The sequence below is a fragment of the Trachypithecus francoisi genome, unplaced genomic scaffold (genome assembly GCF_009764315.1).
Source record: "Trachypithecus francoisi isolate TF-2019V2 unplaced genomic scaffold, Tfra_2.0 Lachesis_group0, whole genome shotgun sequence".
Lineage (NCBI taxonomy): Eukaryota > Metazoa > Chordata > Mammalia > Primates > Cercopithecidae > Trachypithecus > Trachypithecus francoisi.
The window spans coordinates 73,313,515-73,329,852 of record NW_022681453.1 but is presented as its reverse complement, the minus strand read 5'-3'; the positions used below and the strand labels follow the sequence as shown (position 1 = coordinate 73,329,852).

The 16,338-nt window shown below is 41.5% G+C and overlaps 1 protein-coding gene across 1 annotated transcript; it reads right to left on the bottom strand.

Moving 5' to 3' along the window:
- Positions 1–12,627: 12,627 nt before the first annotated feature.
- On the bottom strand, positions 12,628–15,390 carry LOC117083486 (epidermal growth factor receptor substrate 15-like 1). Its single transcript, XM_033211185.1, is given in 2 exon segments — positions 12,628–13,338; positions 13,341–15,390. Coding segments are annotated over 2 exon segments (2,739 nt in total). The 5' UTR covers positions 15,376–15,390; the 3' UTR covers positions 12,628–12,634.
- Between the last annotated feature and the right edge of the window lie 948 nt (positions 15,391–16,338).

The window sequence follows — 16,338 nt, the reverse complement described above, 5'->3', positions numbered from 1 at the left end:
TAAGTACCTTACTAAGTACATTTTCAATGAAGTGAGATGCCTCTCCATAGAGGTGAAAAATTTCAGTTAATCTCATATTATATAAGATCTGGCTATGGAAGTACATAAATTGTAATGAAATTTTAAGTTAATTTGTTTGTTTAATTATCAAAACAATACTATTTTATTACAAAAAGGTAGAAAATACAAATAAGGAAAAAGATAAAAATAATCCAAGATTTACTATGCAGAATTAAGCCATATTTATATTTAAAGATTCAGCCTTAGGTAATATGTCTACCTGCCTAACTGCCTCTCTCTTCCCATATATCATCCACTTATCTATTTAAGACAAACATGGACTCATGTTATACATATAGTTTTATAAATAACTTTAGACATTCAACTGCAAATTTTTAATAATGTGTTTATAATATAATTTCGTTAGCCAGATCCGTAAAAATGGAAAAATTTGGTCAAAGGACATGAGTACTTTAAACGCTTTTTTTATAGATTGCCATGTTAGAGACAGAGGACTTTAAATCTTGTGGTTTCCATTGTGACTTTCCAGTGTCACGCCAAGCCTCAGAAGCCTGAGACAAAAGGAAAAATGTGCAACTTTATACAAATGCTCTTTAACTTATGATTGGTTTATTGGTTATGTCCCAATAAAACCATTGTAAAATTGAAAAATCGTAAGTCAACCTATTGTAAGTTGAAGACCTTTTGCATACACTTATCAAAGTATTGTCCCATAGTTTGAACAAAGTGAGAAAGTTAAAAACAGATCTACAAACAAAAACATGATTACATATAAAACCCTGTGTTGCCCAAACTGTTGATGGGCTGTTGTCAACCCTCATAAACATGCTTCCTGGTTGACTGGTGGACTGTATTGCTTTGCCAGACCAGTAAACTGAGGGCTGAGTGGAAGGGACTTATTCTATTACACAATAATACCATCATAAAGCAAATAGTCTGTCTCTATTTAAAATTTTGGTATTTTGTTTTTCCGTAGGTATTAATTTTGAATTTTGAAATATTATATTCAAATCCTTTTTTTTTTTTTTGTTCTGGTGAGACATTCTCACTCTGTCACCCAGGCTGGAGTGAAGTGGCGCGATCTCGCTTCACTGCAACCTCCATCTCATGGGTTCAAGCGATTCTCCTGCCTCAGCCTCCTGAGTAGCTGAGATTACAGGTGCTTGCCACCATACCCAGCTAATTTTTGTAAATTTTGGTAGAGATGGGGTTTCACCAGTTGGCCAGGCTGGTCTCGAATTCCTGACCTCAAGTGCCGCCTGCCTCAGCCTCTCAAAGTGCTAGGATTACAGGTGTAAGCCATCGTGCCTGGCCCCAATACTATCTTGATTACTAATTTTTTGGTGTAACCTTACATTTTGCACTTAAGGCAAGTAACCTTAACTTGCCTCACCCTAATCCTGTCCCTGCTGCTCCCAAAGGGAATAGTAGAATCACTGGTTCCCAAACATTTTCTGAGGACCATTAGGCAGCTGTGATTACGTGAGGTTTTAGTGACACCCATGGACTGTAATGTTTGAGAATAGATGGGGCATGTGGACCTGGGAATTAAATATCTAATATTCCTAGAAAGTTAACAAGATAACTAAGAAATTTCCCTGCTTTTTAGAGAAGGCATTGCTATGAACTGACTGTTGGGGTCCCCTTAAAATTTGTATGTTGAAGCCTAATTTCCAATGTGATGTTATGTAGAGGTGGAGCATTTGGCAGTAATTACACCATGAGGGTAGACCACCCCCCAACCCCGATGGAATTAGTGCCCTTATTTTTTTTTTTTTTTTTTTTGAGGCGGAGTCTCGCTCTGTCGCCCGGACTGGAGTGCAGTGGCCAGATCTCAGCTCACTGCAAGCTCCGCCTACCCGGGTTTACGCCATTCTCCTGCCTCAGCCTCCCGAGTAGCTGGGACTACAGGCGTCCGCCACCTCGCCCGGCTAGTTTTTTTTTGTATTTTTAGTAGAGACGGGGTTTCACCATGTTAGCCAGGGTGGTCTCGATCTCCTGACCTCGTGATCCGCCCATCTCGGCCTCCCAAAGTGCTGGGATTACAGGCGTGAGCCACCGCGCCTGGCCTAGTGCCCTTATTAAATGAGGAAGGAGCATGAGATTTCTCTTTCTTCCATGTGGAGATACAGCAAGATGCGGCCTCTGCAACCTGAAAGAGGGCCCTTACCAGAACTTGACCATGCTAGCACCCTGATCTTAGACTTCCAGCCTCCAGAATTGTGAAAAATAAATTTCTATTGTTTACATGCCACCTGATCTGAGGCACTTTTGTTATTGCAGCCCAAACTGACTTAGAAAGTATAGATTATAAAACAGCTGGATACAGACAACAAGGAGTGGTTAGAAACTGGTTTGGGCTATGGAGAAGTGAGAATTCATGATCTATCTAAACCCTCTGAAAATACATTAAAAACTAAACAAGAATGAAACTGGGTCTATCAAACCAAAGCACCAATTTATAATGCCAACTACTCTTCAGGGTTGCACTTGGGAAGACGTACAGTTATGAAACTAGATGTGATCATTTGAAAAATTGTGTTCTTACCATGAAGCCATAAAAAAGAATGAGATCATGTCTTCGTAGGGACATGAATGGAGCTGGAGGCCATTATTCTTAACAAACTAACACAGGAACAGAAAAACAAACACCACAAGTTTTCACTTATAAGTGGGAGCTAAATGTGAGAACACACAGACACATAGAGGGGAAGACACACTGGGGCCTTTCGGAGGGTACAGGGTGGGAGGAGAAAGAGGATCCGGAAAAAATAACTAATGGATGTTAGGCTTAATACCTGGGTAATGAAATACTCTGTACAACAAATCTCCATGACACAAGTTTACCTATGTAACAAACCTGCATTTGTACACCTGAACTTAAAGTAAAAGTTTAGAAGAAAAAGAAAAATTGTACTCCTGAAGAAGTTGATCAAGTAGAACCTTTTATAAATTGGAGTGTTGTGGGAAACAAGTACTAATTAACTCGCCATGGGTGCAAATTTATGTTTAAGCTATAGATAAGAATATGGCTATTTCATTTTACATTTAGAAGTAAAAAGAATATAACTCTCTCTTGGAATTAGAAAAGAAGCATGGGAGGAAAAATATGCTTTAAAAATTTTTTTCTGCCACATTGGAAAAATAGAACAAGCATAGAAATGAAAGGAAGAACAATGGCATCTGTTTTTCTTTTTCTACCTTCCCCTATGCTTTCTCGTTTCTTCCTAGAGTAAGTAAAATGAGCAATAGATCTCCAGCCTAGGGACACTGGAGTGTTCACTAAGTAAGGGGAAATGCAGAGACAGCATGAGGGAGGCAGCACCCCTGTTTCAGCTTTAGCAGTCTCAAGATTCAGTGAAGGTTGTAACCATTACCTCCACCTGAAGGGCAACAGCAGCCTTTGCCTTAGCATCAGAGGCCACCAATAGGATTCTACAGTGCTGCCTTTGCCGACTTTCTGACCTCCTGCCTCTGAACCACACTGCCAGCCTAGACTTGTGAATCTTGTCTTCTTCTCCTTGATTTAACCCACCCTGTCTGCTTAGATGACTCCTGTCCTGCCGGACTGTAAATTCCTTAGGCATGGCATGGGATATTTTGTCCTATTTGGTTCTGTACTCCAGAAGCATCTGAAAATAGCAGGCCAAACTCAATAAATGGATGAATGAATAAATGACTTCTAATTCTTGTCTGTCAGTCTCTATCCTCTTTTTCCCTTCCTGTGGCTTCACAAACTTTTCATAGGGGTACTAAGATACAACTCAGGCCCCTTGTCCAAGAGGGAGAATTATTTCCCTGAGAACTCAGCGCTTTCACATATCATACCTGATGATGAACTTGGGGCAACAAACTACCACATGAATCTAAGTTGTGTTCATTCACTAAATGACCAGCCGAGAGATTCAGCCACAATGACCTCATTGTTATCCTTGTCTATTCCACTCCTGACTTTGCATTTTTGACTTTCCATTATTTCATGCCTGTCTTTGCCTTTCTGCTTTTTTTTTTTTTTTTTTCTGGTTGGAATGCTCTTCCACAGATATTCACATGGCACTTTCCAGGTCATTTCTCAAATATTACCTTTCCATTGAAGCCTTCAAAGACCACCCCATTAGTAATTTCTACTAACCTTCCTATAAAAATATTTCAAATAGATATAGACCTTAATTCTATTTAAAATACTATATCTCTTACTCAATTATTTTATTTACCTATCTTCCATTACTAGAATATAAGCTTTACAAAAGTAAGAACTTTCCCTGTTTTGTTTATATCTCTAGCTCTTAAGACACTTCCTGACATCCAGTAGGATCTCAATAAATGGGAAATGAACAATTTTTATTTTAAGTATTTTACTTGCTCCTTAAAATTAGTTCTTTCTAACTGTAGATTCATCCATGGAGTACTGTCTTGTTACATTCCTTAACAGGAGGCATCTGTGTTCGGGCCAACTCAGCATCTTTTCACATTCCTCTGATGATAAGTTACCTCTTCCTATTCTATTTAGCTTCAGTGGAGCCGACTCTGATTCTTCTCCTCACCCTCAACATAGAAGAGATACAAGAACCAGGTCTGGCCAATCAGACCATCACATCTCCTGGTGCAATGATTGATTTAAGCACAGACACGTGGCTTGAGACATGCTCTCCCTTGGAGCTTTCTGCCAAAGCTAGCAAAACAGATAAACAAACAAAACAACCCCCCCCCCTTTCATTTTGGTAGGATTTCTAAACAAGGGAATGTGAGTCTTCCATAGAGAATGGCTATTTGCTCACCACCTGGAGAAAGCCTTTCCAAGAAAAGGAAAAAGACAGTCCTGGTAACATTTGTCCTCTAGATGTAACAATGCCTGAAGTAAGTACTATTCTTGGACTCTTAGTAATGTGTGTTGATACCCTTTTTGGCTTAAGCTTGCTTAAATTGTATTTCCATCATTTACAACTTAAAAGATTCATGATATATTAGCCTTTCCATGTTTGCCCCAGCCCCAGTAAACCTCTATGCATAAGTGACTCTCCAGGGAAGCTCCCACCCAGCTGGTCCTGACTTCTTGGCTCTGGACATTTTCACAATATTTGTAGGATAAGAATAATATTTGTTGTCTAATGCAATGAGCATAGCATATCATCATTTCTTCCCCATTAGGTTGATAATATATTTTCTTTTTTTGCTATTATTTATATTTTATTTTATTTTAAGTTCTGGAATACATGTGCAGGATGTGCAGTTTTGTTACATAGATAAACATGTACCATGGTAAGTGTGTTGCTGCACCTATCAGCCCATCACCTAGGTATTAAGCCCAGCATGCTTTAGCTATTTTTCCTGATTCTCTCTCTCCCCTTGCTCCCCTGACCCCTGCAAAAGGCCACAGTATGTGTTGTTCTCCTCCCTGTGTCCATGTGTTCTCATTGTTCAGCTTCCACTTATAAGTGACAACATGTGGTGTTTGGTTTTCCTTTCCTTTGTTAGTTTACTGAGGATAATGGCTTCCAGCTCCATCTATGTCCCTGAAAAGGACATGATCTTGTTCCTTTTTTATGGCTGCATAGTATTCCATGGTGTATTTGTACCACATTTTCTTTATCCAGTCTATCATTGCTGGACATTTGGGTTGGTTCTATGTCTTTGCTATTGTGAATAGTGCTGCAATGAACATACATGTACATGTATTTTTATAATAGAATAATTTATATTCCTTCAGTTATATACCCAGTAATGGGATTGCTGAGTCAAATGGTATTTCTGGGTCTAGGTCTTTGAGGAATTGCCACACTGTCTTCTACAATGGTTGAACTAATTTACATTCCCACCAACAGTATAAAAGTGTTCCTATTTCTCCACAGCCTTACTAGCATCTGTTGTTTCTGGACTTTTAAATAATTGCCATTCTTACTGGTGTGAGACAGTATTTCATCGTGGCTTTGATGGGCGGGCATTTCTCTAATGGTCAATGATGTTGAGCTTTTCTTCATATGTTTGTTAGCTCCATAAATGTCTTCTTTTGAGAAGTATCTGTTCATGTCCTTTGCCTGTTCATGTACTTTTAAATGGTATTGTTTGTTTTGTTTTTTTCTTGTAAATTTTTTTTAAGTTCCTTATAGATTCTGGATATTAGACCTTTATCAGATGGAAAGATTGCAAAAATTTTCTCCCATTCTGGAGGTTGTCTGTTAGATCCCATTTGTCAATTTTTGCTTGACAAAAGCAACAAGCAATTGCTTTTGAAGTTTTCATCATGAAATCTTTGCCAGTGTCTATGTTCTGAATGATATTGCCTAGATTTTCTTCTAGGGTTTTATAGTTCTGGCTTTTATATTTAAGTCTTTAATCCATCATGAGTTAATTTTTGTATAAGGTGTAAAGAAGGGGTCCAGTTTCAATTTTCTGCAATGGCTAGTCATTTCTTCCAGTACCGTTTATTAAATAGGGAATTCTTTCCCCATGGCTTGATTTTGACAGGTTTGTTGAAAATCAGATGGTTATAGACGTGTGGTCTTATTTCTGAGTTCTTTATTCTATTCCATTGGTCTATGTGTTTGTTTTTCTACCAGTACCATGCTGTTTTGGTTTCTGTAGGCTCATAATATAGTTTGAAGTCAGGTAGCGTGATGCCTCTAGCTTTGTTCCTTTTGCTTAGGATTGTCTTGGCGGTTCAGGCTCTTTTTCGGTTCCATATGAATTTTAAAGTAGTTTTTTTTTTTTCTAATTCTGTGAAGAATGTCAATGGTAATTTAATGGGAATAGCATTGAATCTATAAATTACTTTGGGCAGTATGGCCTTTATCACAATATTGATTCTTTCTTTCCATGAGCATAGAATGTTTTTCCATTTGTTTGGGTCCTCTCTGATTTCCTTGGGCAGTGGTTTGTACTTCTTGAAGAGGTCCTTCATTTCCCTTGTTAGCTATATTCCTAGTTACTTTATTCTCTTTGGAACAATTGTAAATGGGAGTTCATTCATGATTTAGTTCTCTGCTTGTCTATTGTTGGTATATAGGAATACTTATGATTTTTGCACACTGATATTTTATTTCAAGACTTTGCTGAAGTTGCTCATCAGCTTAAGAAGCTTTTTGGCTGAGAGGATGGAGTTTTGTAGATACAGGATCATGTCATCTGCAAATAGAGACAGTTTGACTTCCTTTCTTCTTATATGAATACCCTTTATTTCTTTCTCTTGCCTGATTGCTCTTGCCAGAACTTCCAATATTATGCTGAATTGGAGTGGTAAGAGAGGGTATCTTTGTCTTATGCCAGTTTTCAAGGGGAATGCTTCCAGGTTTTGCTCATTCGGTGTGATATTGGATGTGGGTTTGTTATAAATAGTTCTTATTAGTTTGAGGTATGTTCCATCAATACCTAGTTTATTGAGAGTTTTTAACATGGAGGTATTTTTAATTCTATTGAAGTCGCTTTTTTGCATCTAATGAGATAATCACATTTTTCCCCCTTTTTTTAAAATTATACTTTAAGTTCTAGGGTACATGCACACAGCGTACAGGTTGTTACACAGGTATACACATACCATGTTGGTTTGCTGCACCCATTAACTCGTCATTTACATTAGGTATTTCTCCTAATACTATCCCTCCCCCTGCCCTCCACTCCATGACAGGCCCCGGGGTGTGATGTTCTCCACCCTGTGTCCAGGTGTTCTCATGGTTCAATTCCAACCTATGAGTGAGAACATGTGGTGTTTGGTTTTCTGTCCTTTTGATAGTTTGCTGAGAATGAGGGTTTCCAGCTGCATCCATGTCCCTGCAAAGGAGATGAACTCATCCTTTTCATGACTGCATGGTATTCCATGGTGTATATGTGCCACATTTTCTTAATCCAGTCTATCATTGATGGACATTTGGGCTGGTTCCAAGTCTGCTATTGTGAATAGTGCCGCAATAAACATACGTGTGCATGTGTCTTTATAGTAGAATGGTTTACAATCCTTTGGGTATATACCCAGTAATGGGATTGCTGGGTCAAATGGTATTTCTAGTTCTAGATCCTTGAGGAATCACCCACTGTCTTCCACAATGGTTGAACTAGTTTCATCAACAGTGTAAAGGCATTCCTCTTTCTCCACATTCTCTCCAGCATCTGTCATTTCCTGACTTTTTAGTGATCGCCGTTCTAACTGGTGTGAGATGGTATCTCATTGTGGCTTTGATTTGCGTTTCTCTGATGACCAGTGTGATGAGCATTTTTTCAAGTGTCTGTTGGCTGCATAAATGTCTTATTTTGAGGAGTGTCTGTTCATATACTTTGCCCACATTTTGATGGGGTTGTTTTTTTCTTGTGAATTTGTGTAAGTTCTTCATAGATTCTGGATATTAGCCCTTGTCAGATGGGTGGACTGCAAAAATTTTCTCCCATTCTAGAGGTTGTCTGTTCACTCTGATGGTTGTTTCTTTTGTTGTGCAGAAACTCTTTAGTTTAATTAGATTCAATTTGTCTATTTTGGCTTTTGTTGCCAGTTGCTTTTGGTGTTTTAGTCATGAAGTCTTTGCCCATGCCTATGTCCTGAATGGTATTGCCTAGGTTTTCTTACAGGGTTTTTATGCTTTTAGGTCTTATGTTTATGTCTTTAATCCATCTTGAGTTAATTTTTGTATAAGGTGTAAGAAGGGATCCAGTTTCAGTTTTCTGCATATGGCTAGCCAGTTTTTCCAACACCATTTGTTAAACAGGGAATCCTTTCCCCATTGCTTGTTTTTGTCAGGTTTGTCAAAGATCAGATGGCTGTAAATGTGTGGCATTATTTCAGAGGCCTCTGTTCTGTTCCATGGGTCTATATATCTGTTTTGGTACCAGTACCATGCTGTTTTGGTTACTGTAGCATTGTAGTATAGTTTGAAGTCAGGCAGTGTGATGCCTCCAGCTTTGTTCTTTTGGCTAAGGATTGTCTTGGCAATGCTAAGACATATGAACTTTAAAGCAGTTTTCCCAATTCTGTGAAGAAAGTCATTGGTAGCTTGATGGAGATGGCATTGAATCTATAAATTACCTTGGGCAATATGGCCATTTTCATGATATTGATTCTTGCTAACCATGAGCATGGAATGTTCTTCCATTTGTTTGTGTCCTCTTTTATTTCGTTGAGCAGTGGTTTGTAGTTCTCCCTGAAGAGGTCCTTCACATCCCTTGTAGTTGGATTCCTAGGTATTTTATTCTCTTTGTAGCAATTGTGAATGGGAGTTCACTCAGGATTTGGCTCTCTGTTTACCTGTTATTGGTGTATAGGAATGTTTGTGATTTTTGCACTTTGATTTTGTATCCTGAGACTTTTCTGAAGTTGCATATTGGCTTAAGGAGATTTTGGGCTGAGATGATGGGTTTTCTAAATATACCATCATGTCATCTACAAGCAGGGACAGTTTGATTTCCTCTTTTCCTAACTGAATACCCTTTATTTCTTTCTCTTGCCTGATTGCCCTGGCCAGAACTTCCAACACTATGTTGAGACAGGGCATCCCTGTCTTGTGCCAGTTTTCAAAGGGAATGCTTCCAGTTTTTGCCCCATTCAGAATGATATTGGCTATGGGTTTGTCATATATAGCTCTTATTATTTTGAGATACATTCCATCAATACCTAGTTTATTGAGAGTTTTTAGCATGAAGGACTGTTGAATTTTGTTGAAGGCCTTTTCTGCATCTATTGAGATAATCATGTGGCTTTTGTCATTGGTTCTGTTTATGTGATGGATTACGTTTATTGATTTGCATGTGTTGAATCAGCCTTGCAACCCATTAATAAAGCCAACTTGATTGTGGTGGATAAGCTTTTTGATGTGCTCAAATTTGGTTTGCCAGTATTTTATTGAGAATTGGATTTGGTTTGCCAATATTTTATTGAGAATTTTTGCATTGATGTTCATCAGGGATATTGGTTTAAAATTCTCTTTTTTTGCTGTGTCTCTGCTAGGCTTCGGTATCAGGATGATGCTGGCCTCATAAAATGAGTTAGGGAGGATTCTCTCTTTTTCTATTGATTGGAATAGTTTCAGAAGGAATGGTACCAGCTCCTCTTTGTACCTCTGGCAGAATTCGGCTGTGAATTCATCTGGTCTTGGCCTTTTATTGGTTGGTAGGCTATTAATTATTGCCTCAATTTCAGAACGTGTTATTGGTTTATTCAGACATTCAACTTCTTCCTGGTTTAGTCTTGGGAGGGTGTATGTGTCTGAGAATTTATCTATTTCTTCTAGATTTTCTAGTTTATTTGCATAGAGGTGTTTATAGTATTCTCTGATGGTAGTTTGTATTTCTGTGGGATCGGTGGTGATATCTCCTTTATCATTTTTTATTTCCTCTATTTGATTCTTCTCTCTTGGCTTCTTTATTAGACTTGCTAGAGGTTTACCAGTTTTGTTGAACTTTACAAAAAAATAGCTCCTGGATTCATTGATTTTTTGAAGGATTTTTTTGTGTCTCTATCTCCTTCAGTTCTCCTCTGATCTTGGTTATTTCTTGCCTTCTGCTAGCTTTTGAATTTGTTTGCTCTTGCTTCTCTAGTTATTTTAATTGTGACATTAGGGTGTTGATTTTAGATCTTTCTTGCTTTCTCTTGTGGGCATTTAGTGCTATAAATTTCCCTCTAAACACTGCTTTAAATGTGTCCAGACATTCTGGTACGTTGTATCTTTGTTCTCACTGGTTTCAAAGAACATCTTTATTTCTGTCTTCATTTCGTTAATTACCCAGTAGTCATTCAGGAGCAGGTTATTCAGTTTCCATGTAGTTGAGCGGTTTTGAGTGAGTTTCTTAATCCTGAGTTCTAATTTGATTGCACTATGGTCTGAAAGACTGTTTTGATTTCTTTTGTCTTACATTTGCTGAGGAGTGCTTTACTTCCAAATATGTGGTCAATTTTGGAATAAGTGTGATGTGGTGCTGAGAAGAATGTATATTCTATTGATTTGGGTTGTAGAGTTCTGTAGATGTCTATAGGTCTGCTTGGTGTAGAACTGAGTTCAAGTCCTGCATCTCCTTTTAACCTTCTGTCTTATTGATCTGTTTAATATTGACAGTGGGGTGGTAAAGTCGCCCATTATGATTGTGTGGGAGTCTAAGTCTCTTTGTGGGTCTCTAAGAACTTGCTTTATGAATCTGGGTGCCCCTGTATTGGGTGCATATATATTTAGGATCGTTAGCTCTTCTTGTTGAATTGATCCCTTTACCATTATGTAATGGCCTTTGTCTCTTTTGATCTTTGTTTACTTAAAGTCTGTTTTATCAGAGACTAAGATTGTAACCCCTGCTTTTTTTTTTTTTTTTTTTTCTATTTTCTTGGTAGATCTTCCTCCATCCCTTTATTTTAAGCCTATGTGTGTCTCTGCATGTGAGATGGGTCCCCTGAATACAGCACACTGATAGGTCTTAACTCTTTATCCAATTTGCCAGTCTGTGTCTTTTAATTGGGGCATTTAGCCCATTTACATTTAAGGTTAATATTGTTATGTGTGAATTTGATCTTGTCATTATTAGGTTAACTGGTTACTTTTTCCTTTAGTTGATGCAGTTTCTTTCTAGCATCAATGGTCTTTACAATTTGTCATGTTTTTGCAGTGGCTGGTACTGGTTGTTCCTTTCCATGTTTAGTGCTTCCTTCGGGGGCTCTTGTAAGGCAGGCATGGTGGTGACAAAATGTTTCAAAATTTGCTTGTCTGTAAAGGATTTTATTTCTCCTTCACTTATGAAGCTTAGTTTGGCTGGATATGAAATTCTGGGTTGAAAATTCTTTTCTTTAAAAATGTTGAATATTGGCCCCCACTCTCTTCTGGCTTGCAGAGTTCCTGCCAAGAGATCCACTGTTAGTCTGATGGGCTTCCATTTGTGGGCAATCTGACCTTTCTTTCTGGCTGCCCTTAACATTTTTTCCTTCATTTCAACCTTGGCAAATCTGACAATTATGTGTCTTGGGGTTGTTCTTCTGGAGGAATATCTTTATGGTATTCTCTGTATTCACTGAATTTGAATGTTGACCTGCCTTGATAGGTTGGGGAAGTTCTCCTGGATAATATCCTAAAGAGTGTTTGCCAACTTGGTTGCATTCTCCCTGTCACTTTCAAGTACACCAATCAAACATAGATTTTGTCTTTTCACATAGTCCCATATTTTTTGGATGCTTTGTTCATTTCTTTTTACTTTTTTTTTTTTTTTTTTGAGATGGAGTCTCGCTCTGTCACCCAGGCTGGAGTGCAGTGGCACTATCTCGGCTCACTGGAAGCTCCACCTCCCGGGTTCATGCCATTCTCCTGCCTCAGCCTCCTGAGTAGCTGGGACTACAGACGCCTGTCACCATACTCGGATAATTTTTTGTATATTTAGTGGAGACAGGGTTTCACCGTATTAGCCAGGATGGTCTTGATCCACCAGCTTCGGCCTCCCAAAGTGTTGGGATTACAGGCATGAGTCACCCCGCCTGGCCTCTTTTTACTCTTTTTCTCTAAACTTCTCTTCTCACTTTATTTCTTTGATTTGATCTTCAATCAATGATACCCTTTCTTCCACTTGATCGAATTGGCTATTGAAGCTTGTGCATACCTCACATACTCTTTTTTTTTTTTTCCCCCCGCGGCTTTTTTTTTTTTTTATTGAGAAACTGTTTTTCTTACAGAAGTGGCAGTGTAGAATAAATTACGCGAGGGACAGAGAGTGTGAGGTACCAACAGGCTAAAGAAGCTGGGAGGTTTGCCTTTAAAAAGAGACAAAAATCCCAGGGAAGCTGCAAGCGGAAGGAGGGGGTGTGGCCCGGAGGCGGAAGACTCACAGAGGTGAAGTCTGCAAAGCCCGAGGCAGAGGCCTTAGAAGGTTTAGCTGCAGAGGAGGGGACAAATGGGTCTTTCCCACTAAACGGGTCCCCAAACCCCTTTTTACTTTGGAACGGGTCGCCGCTGTCAGCCCCGAGTGGCTGGAATGGATCGGGGGCCTCGGGAAAGTCTGCAGAACCAAGCTGGCTTACAGGTGTACTTTTACCGCTGCGCGGTTTAGGCCGTGGAGGAGCGGGTTTCTTCCGAGGCAGAGCAGGAGTGTCCTGTTTACTTTTAAAGGGGTCATCTGAGAATCCTGCCCCTCCCAAGGAGGAGGTGAAAGGGCCAGAAGGTGGGGGCTTGGACATCTGGCTGAAGTCGGCAAAGCCTTCAGCACTATTGAAGGACCCACTTCCGAAGGGATCTAAGGTTCCAAAGGGATCTGATACTTTTGAGGAGACACTGGAGGATGAAAAGGGATCACTGGATTCAAAGGGGTCGAGTTTCGAAGGTAAGGAAGGTTTTTTCGTGAATGGGTCCGAGGTAAATGGGTCATTCTTTGTTTCTTGAAGAAGTCGTCGGTGGCAGAGCCACGGAATGGGTCCCTTTCTTTGAAAGGGTCCCCTCCAAATGGATCTATTGAAGTTGTCTGCTGTTCTGCAAAGGGGTCATTCTGGAACGGGTCGCCTTTGAAGGGATCAGCTCCTTTAAATGGGTCAGATTTGAAGGGGTCTTCTGTCTGGAAAGGATCCGGATGCAGCTCTTGCGCGTTGTTGCTAAATAACAAGGCTTTATTTTTGAAAGGATCATCCATGGCTCCAAAACCGCCCCTCTCTGCCAGGGAGACGCCTTCGCTCAGGTCGGCCAGGTCGGTCAGGCTGGCGCCATGGGCTCCATCGAGCACTTGGTCATACTGCTCCAGGCTCCTGTGGGCCTCCTGGCGGCTTTCGTGCAGCTGGGAAAGTTTGCTCCTTGCCTGGTTGATTACGTCTTGCGTTGACTTCAGGGACTTGATAATGGTTTCCAGCTGGACTCGCTCGGCCTGCATGCTCTGCTCCAGCTGGGTTTCATCCTGCTGCAATCGGTTCAGCTCCGACTTGGCTCGGTTCAGATCGTCTTCCTGGGACTTTAAGTCCGATTCCTGAGACTGGATTTGCGTTTTCAATGATGAGATCATCTGAGTCTCGTCCTGGCACTTCTGCCGGACGTCGCTCAACATGTCTCGGAGCTTGGCCTTCTGCTGGTCCATCTCGTCCAGGCGGTCTTGAGCATCCTGTTTCTGAGCCTCGAGCTCCTGCAAACTGCTTGTTTCCCGGTCTAGGTCATTTTGTAATTCCTGCACCTCGCTGGTTGTCTGTCTGATTGCCTCTTCCTTTTCTCGAATGTCTTGTTCCAGTGAATATTTCTCTCTTTGTAATTGGGCAATCTCTTGACTGATGTCATCGAGCTCCTTGACACCAGTAAACTCCCCAGAGCCTAGAGAGCCTGAACTGTCCGGGCCGGGCGTGCCTCTCTCCGAGGGCGGGACCATGTCTGGCGAGAGGACTTGAGGGGGATCGATGCCTTTACTGACCTTCTGCTGAATGAAATACATAGCTAACGCGAATTGGTCTTTGCTTAACTTCCCCGTTTGCCTCGTATCGGCCAGGGCCCATATGTGTGCTAGAAGGTTCTGGATGAGGCCCGAGTGCATGAAGATCTCCTTCACCTCCTGGCCACTCACGTAGCCATCCAGATCCAGATCGGTCTTCAGGAATATCTCATCAAATCGCATCTTGTCTGCTACCGGCACCACCCAGTTCACTGTTGGCTGTGTTTGCTTGAGGCTGTGCTTGGGGGACAGGCTTCCTGTGCTGTTGAGGCTGCTGACACTGCCGTGGGACGGCATGGAGCGGAGGCTGTCTTTTGGTGGGGGGCTGGCGGGCAGGACAGGGACGGCACCAGGGAACACAGTCTTCTTTCTCTTGGAGGGTGGGATGAGGGACGGGGGCAGGGCGGAGGGCACGGGCTCCTTCTCCAGGGCTCGGTACACCAAGTGCATGGCCACAGCGAACTCATCTCGGTCCAAGTGCCCATCCTTGTCAATGTCACTGAGATCCCAGACCCGGGCCAGGACATCAAGAGGCAGCTTTGAGTTCATGAGGACTGGCTTGACTTTGTCTCCAGAGAGCAAACCATTGATGGGCAAGAGGTTTTCAAAAATCCCATCAAATTTGGCCTTTTCTTCCACCCTCACAGCCCAGTGGGCCTCTGCAGAGGGCGCTGTGACCATCAGAGGGCTGCTGGTGTCGTGAAATTTAGGTGGTGGCATGCTCAAATTCAGATTGCTCAAAGTAACTTCATGGCCACTCTGTGCACAGGCCACCAGTCTCAGTGCAACATAGAAACCCTGTTTGTCCAAGAACCCTTTACCTTCTGGGTCAGCCAAGTCCCATATCTTCCCAAGGATAATGTCCGAGAGGCCAGACTTCTTTAGAAAAAGCACAGCTTCACTCGCCCCCACCCTCCCTGTGTATGCTGGATCGACCTGCTTGTAATAAGATTCATACAACGAATTTTCAGTGGGAATCTGCTGGGAGAGGGGGATGAGTGGCGCCGCCATCCTCCCATGGACTCCGGCGCCTCACATACTCTTGTGGCACGGTTTTCAGCTCCATCCAATCATTTAAGATCTTCTCTACACTGTTTGTTCTAGTTAGCCATTCCTCTAATCTTTTTTCAAGGTTTTTTACCTTCCATGTGATGGGTTCGAACATCCTCCTTTAGCTCAGAGAAGTTTGTTATTACTGACCTTCTGAAGCCCACTTTTGTCAGCTTGTCAAAGTCATTCTCCATCCAGCTTTGTTCCATTGCTGGCGAGGAGCTATGATCCTTTGGAGGAAAAGAAGTGCTTTGGTTTTTAGAATTTTCAGCTTTTCTGTTCTGGTTTCTCCCATCTTTGTGGTTTTATCTGCTTTTGGCCTTTGATGTTGGTGACCTACATATGGGGTTTTAATGTAGATGTCCTTTTTGTTGATGTTGATGCTATTCCTTTCTGTTTGTTAGTTTTCCTTCTAACAGTCAAGCCCCTCAGCTGCAGATCTGTTGGAGTTTGTTGTGGGTCCACTCCAGACACTGCCTGGATATCACCAGCAGAGGTTGCAGAACAGCAAATATTGCAGAACAGCAAATATCGCTGCCTGATCCTTCCTCTGGAAACTTCATCCCAGAGGGGCACCCTCCTGTATGAGGTGTCAGTCAGCCCCTACTAGGAGGTGTCTCCCAGTTAGGCTACACAGGGGTCAGGGACCCACTTGAGGATACAGTCTGTCCATTGTTCGAGCTTGAACACTATGTTAGGAGAACCACTGCTCTCTTCAGAGCTGTCAGACATGGACGTTTAAGTCTGCAGAAGTTTCTGCTGCATTTTGTTCAGCTATGCCCTGCCCCCAGAGGTGGAGTCTACAGAGGCAGCAGGTCTGGCTGAGCTGTGGTGGGTTCCACCCAGTTTGAGCTTCCCTGGCTGCTTTGTTTACCTACTCAAGCCTCAGCAATGGTGGACGTCCCTCCCCTTGCCAGGCTGCTG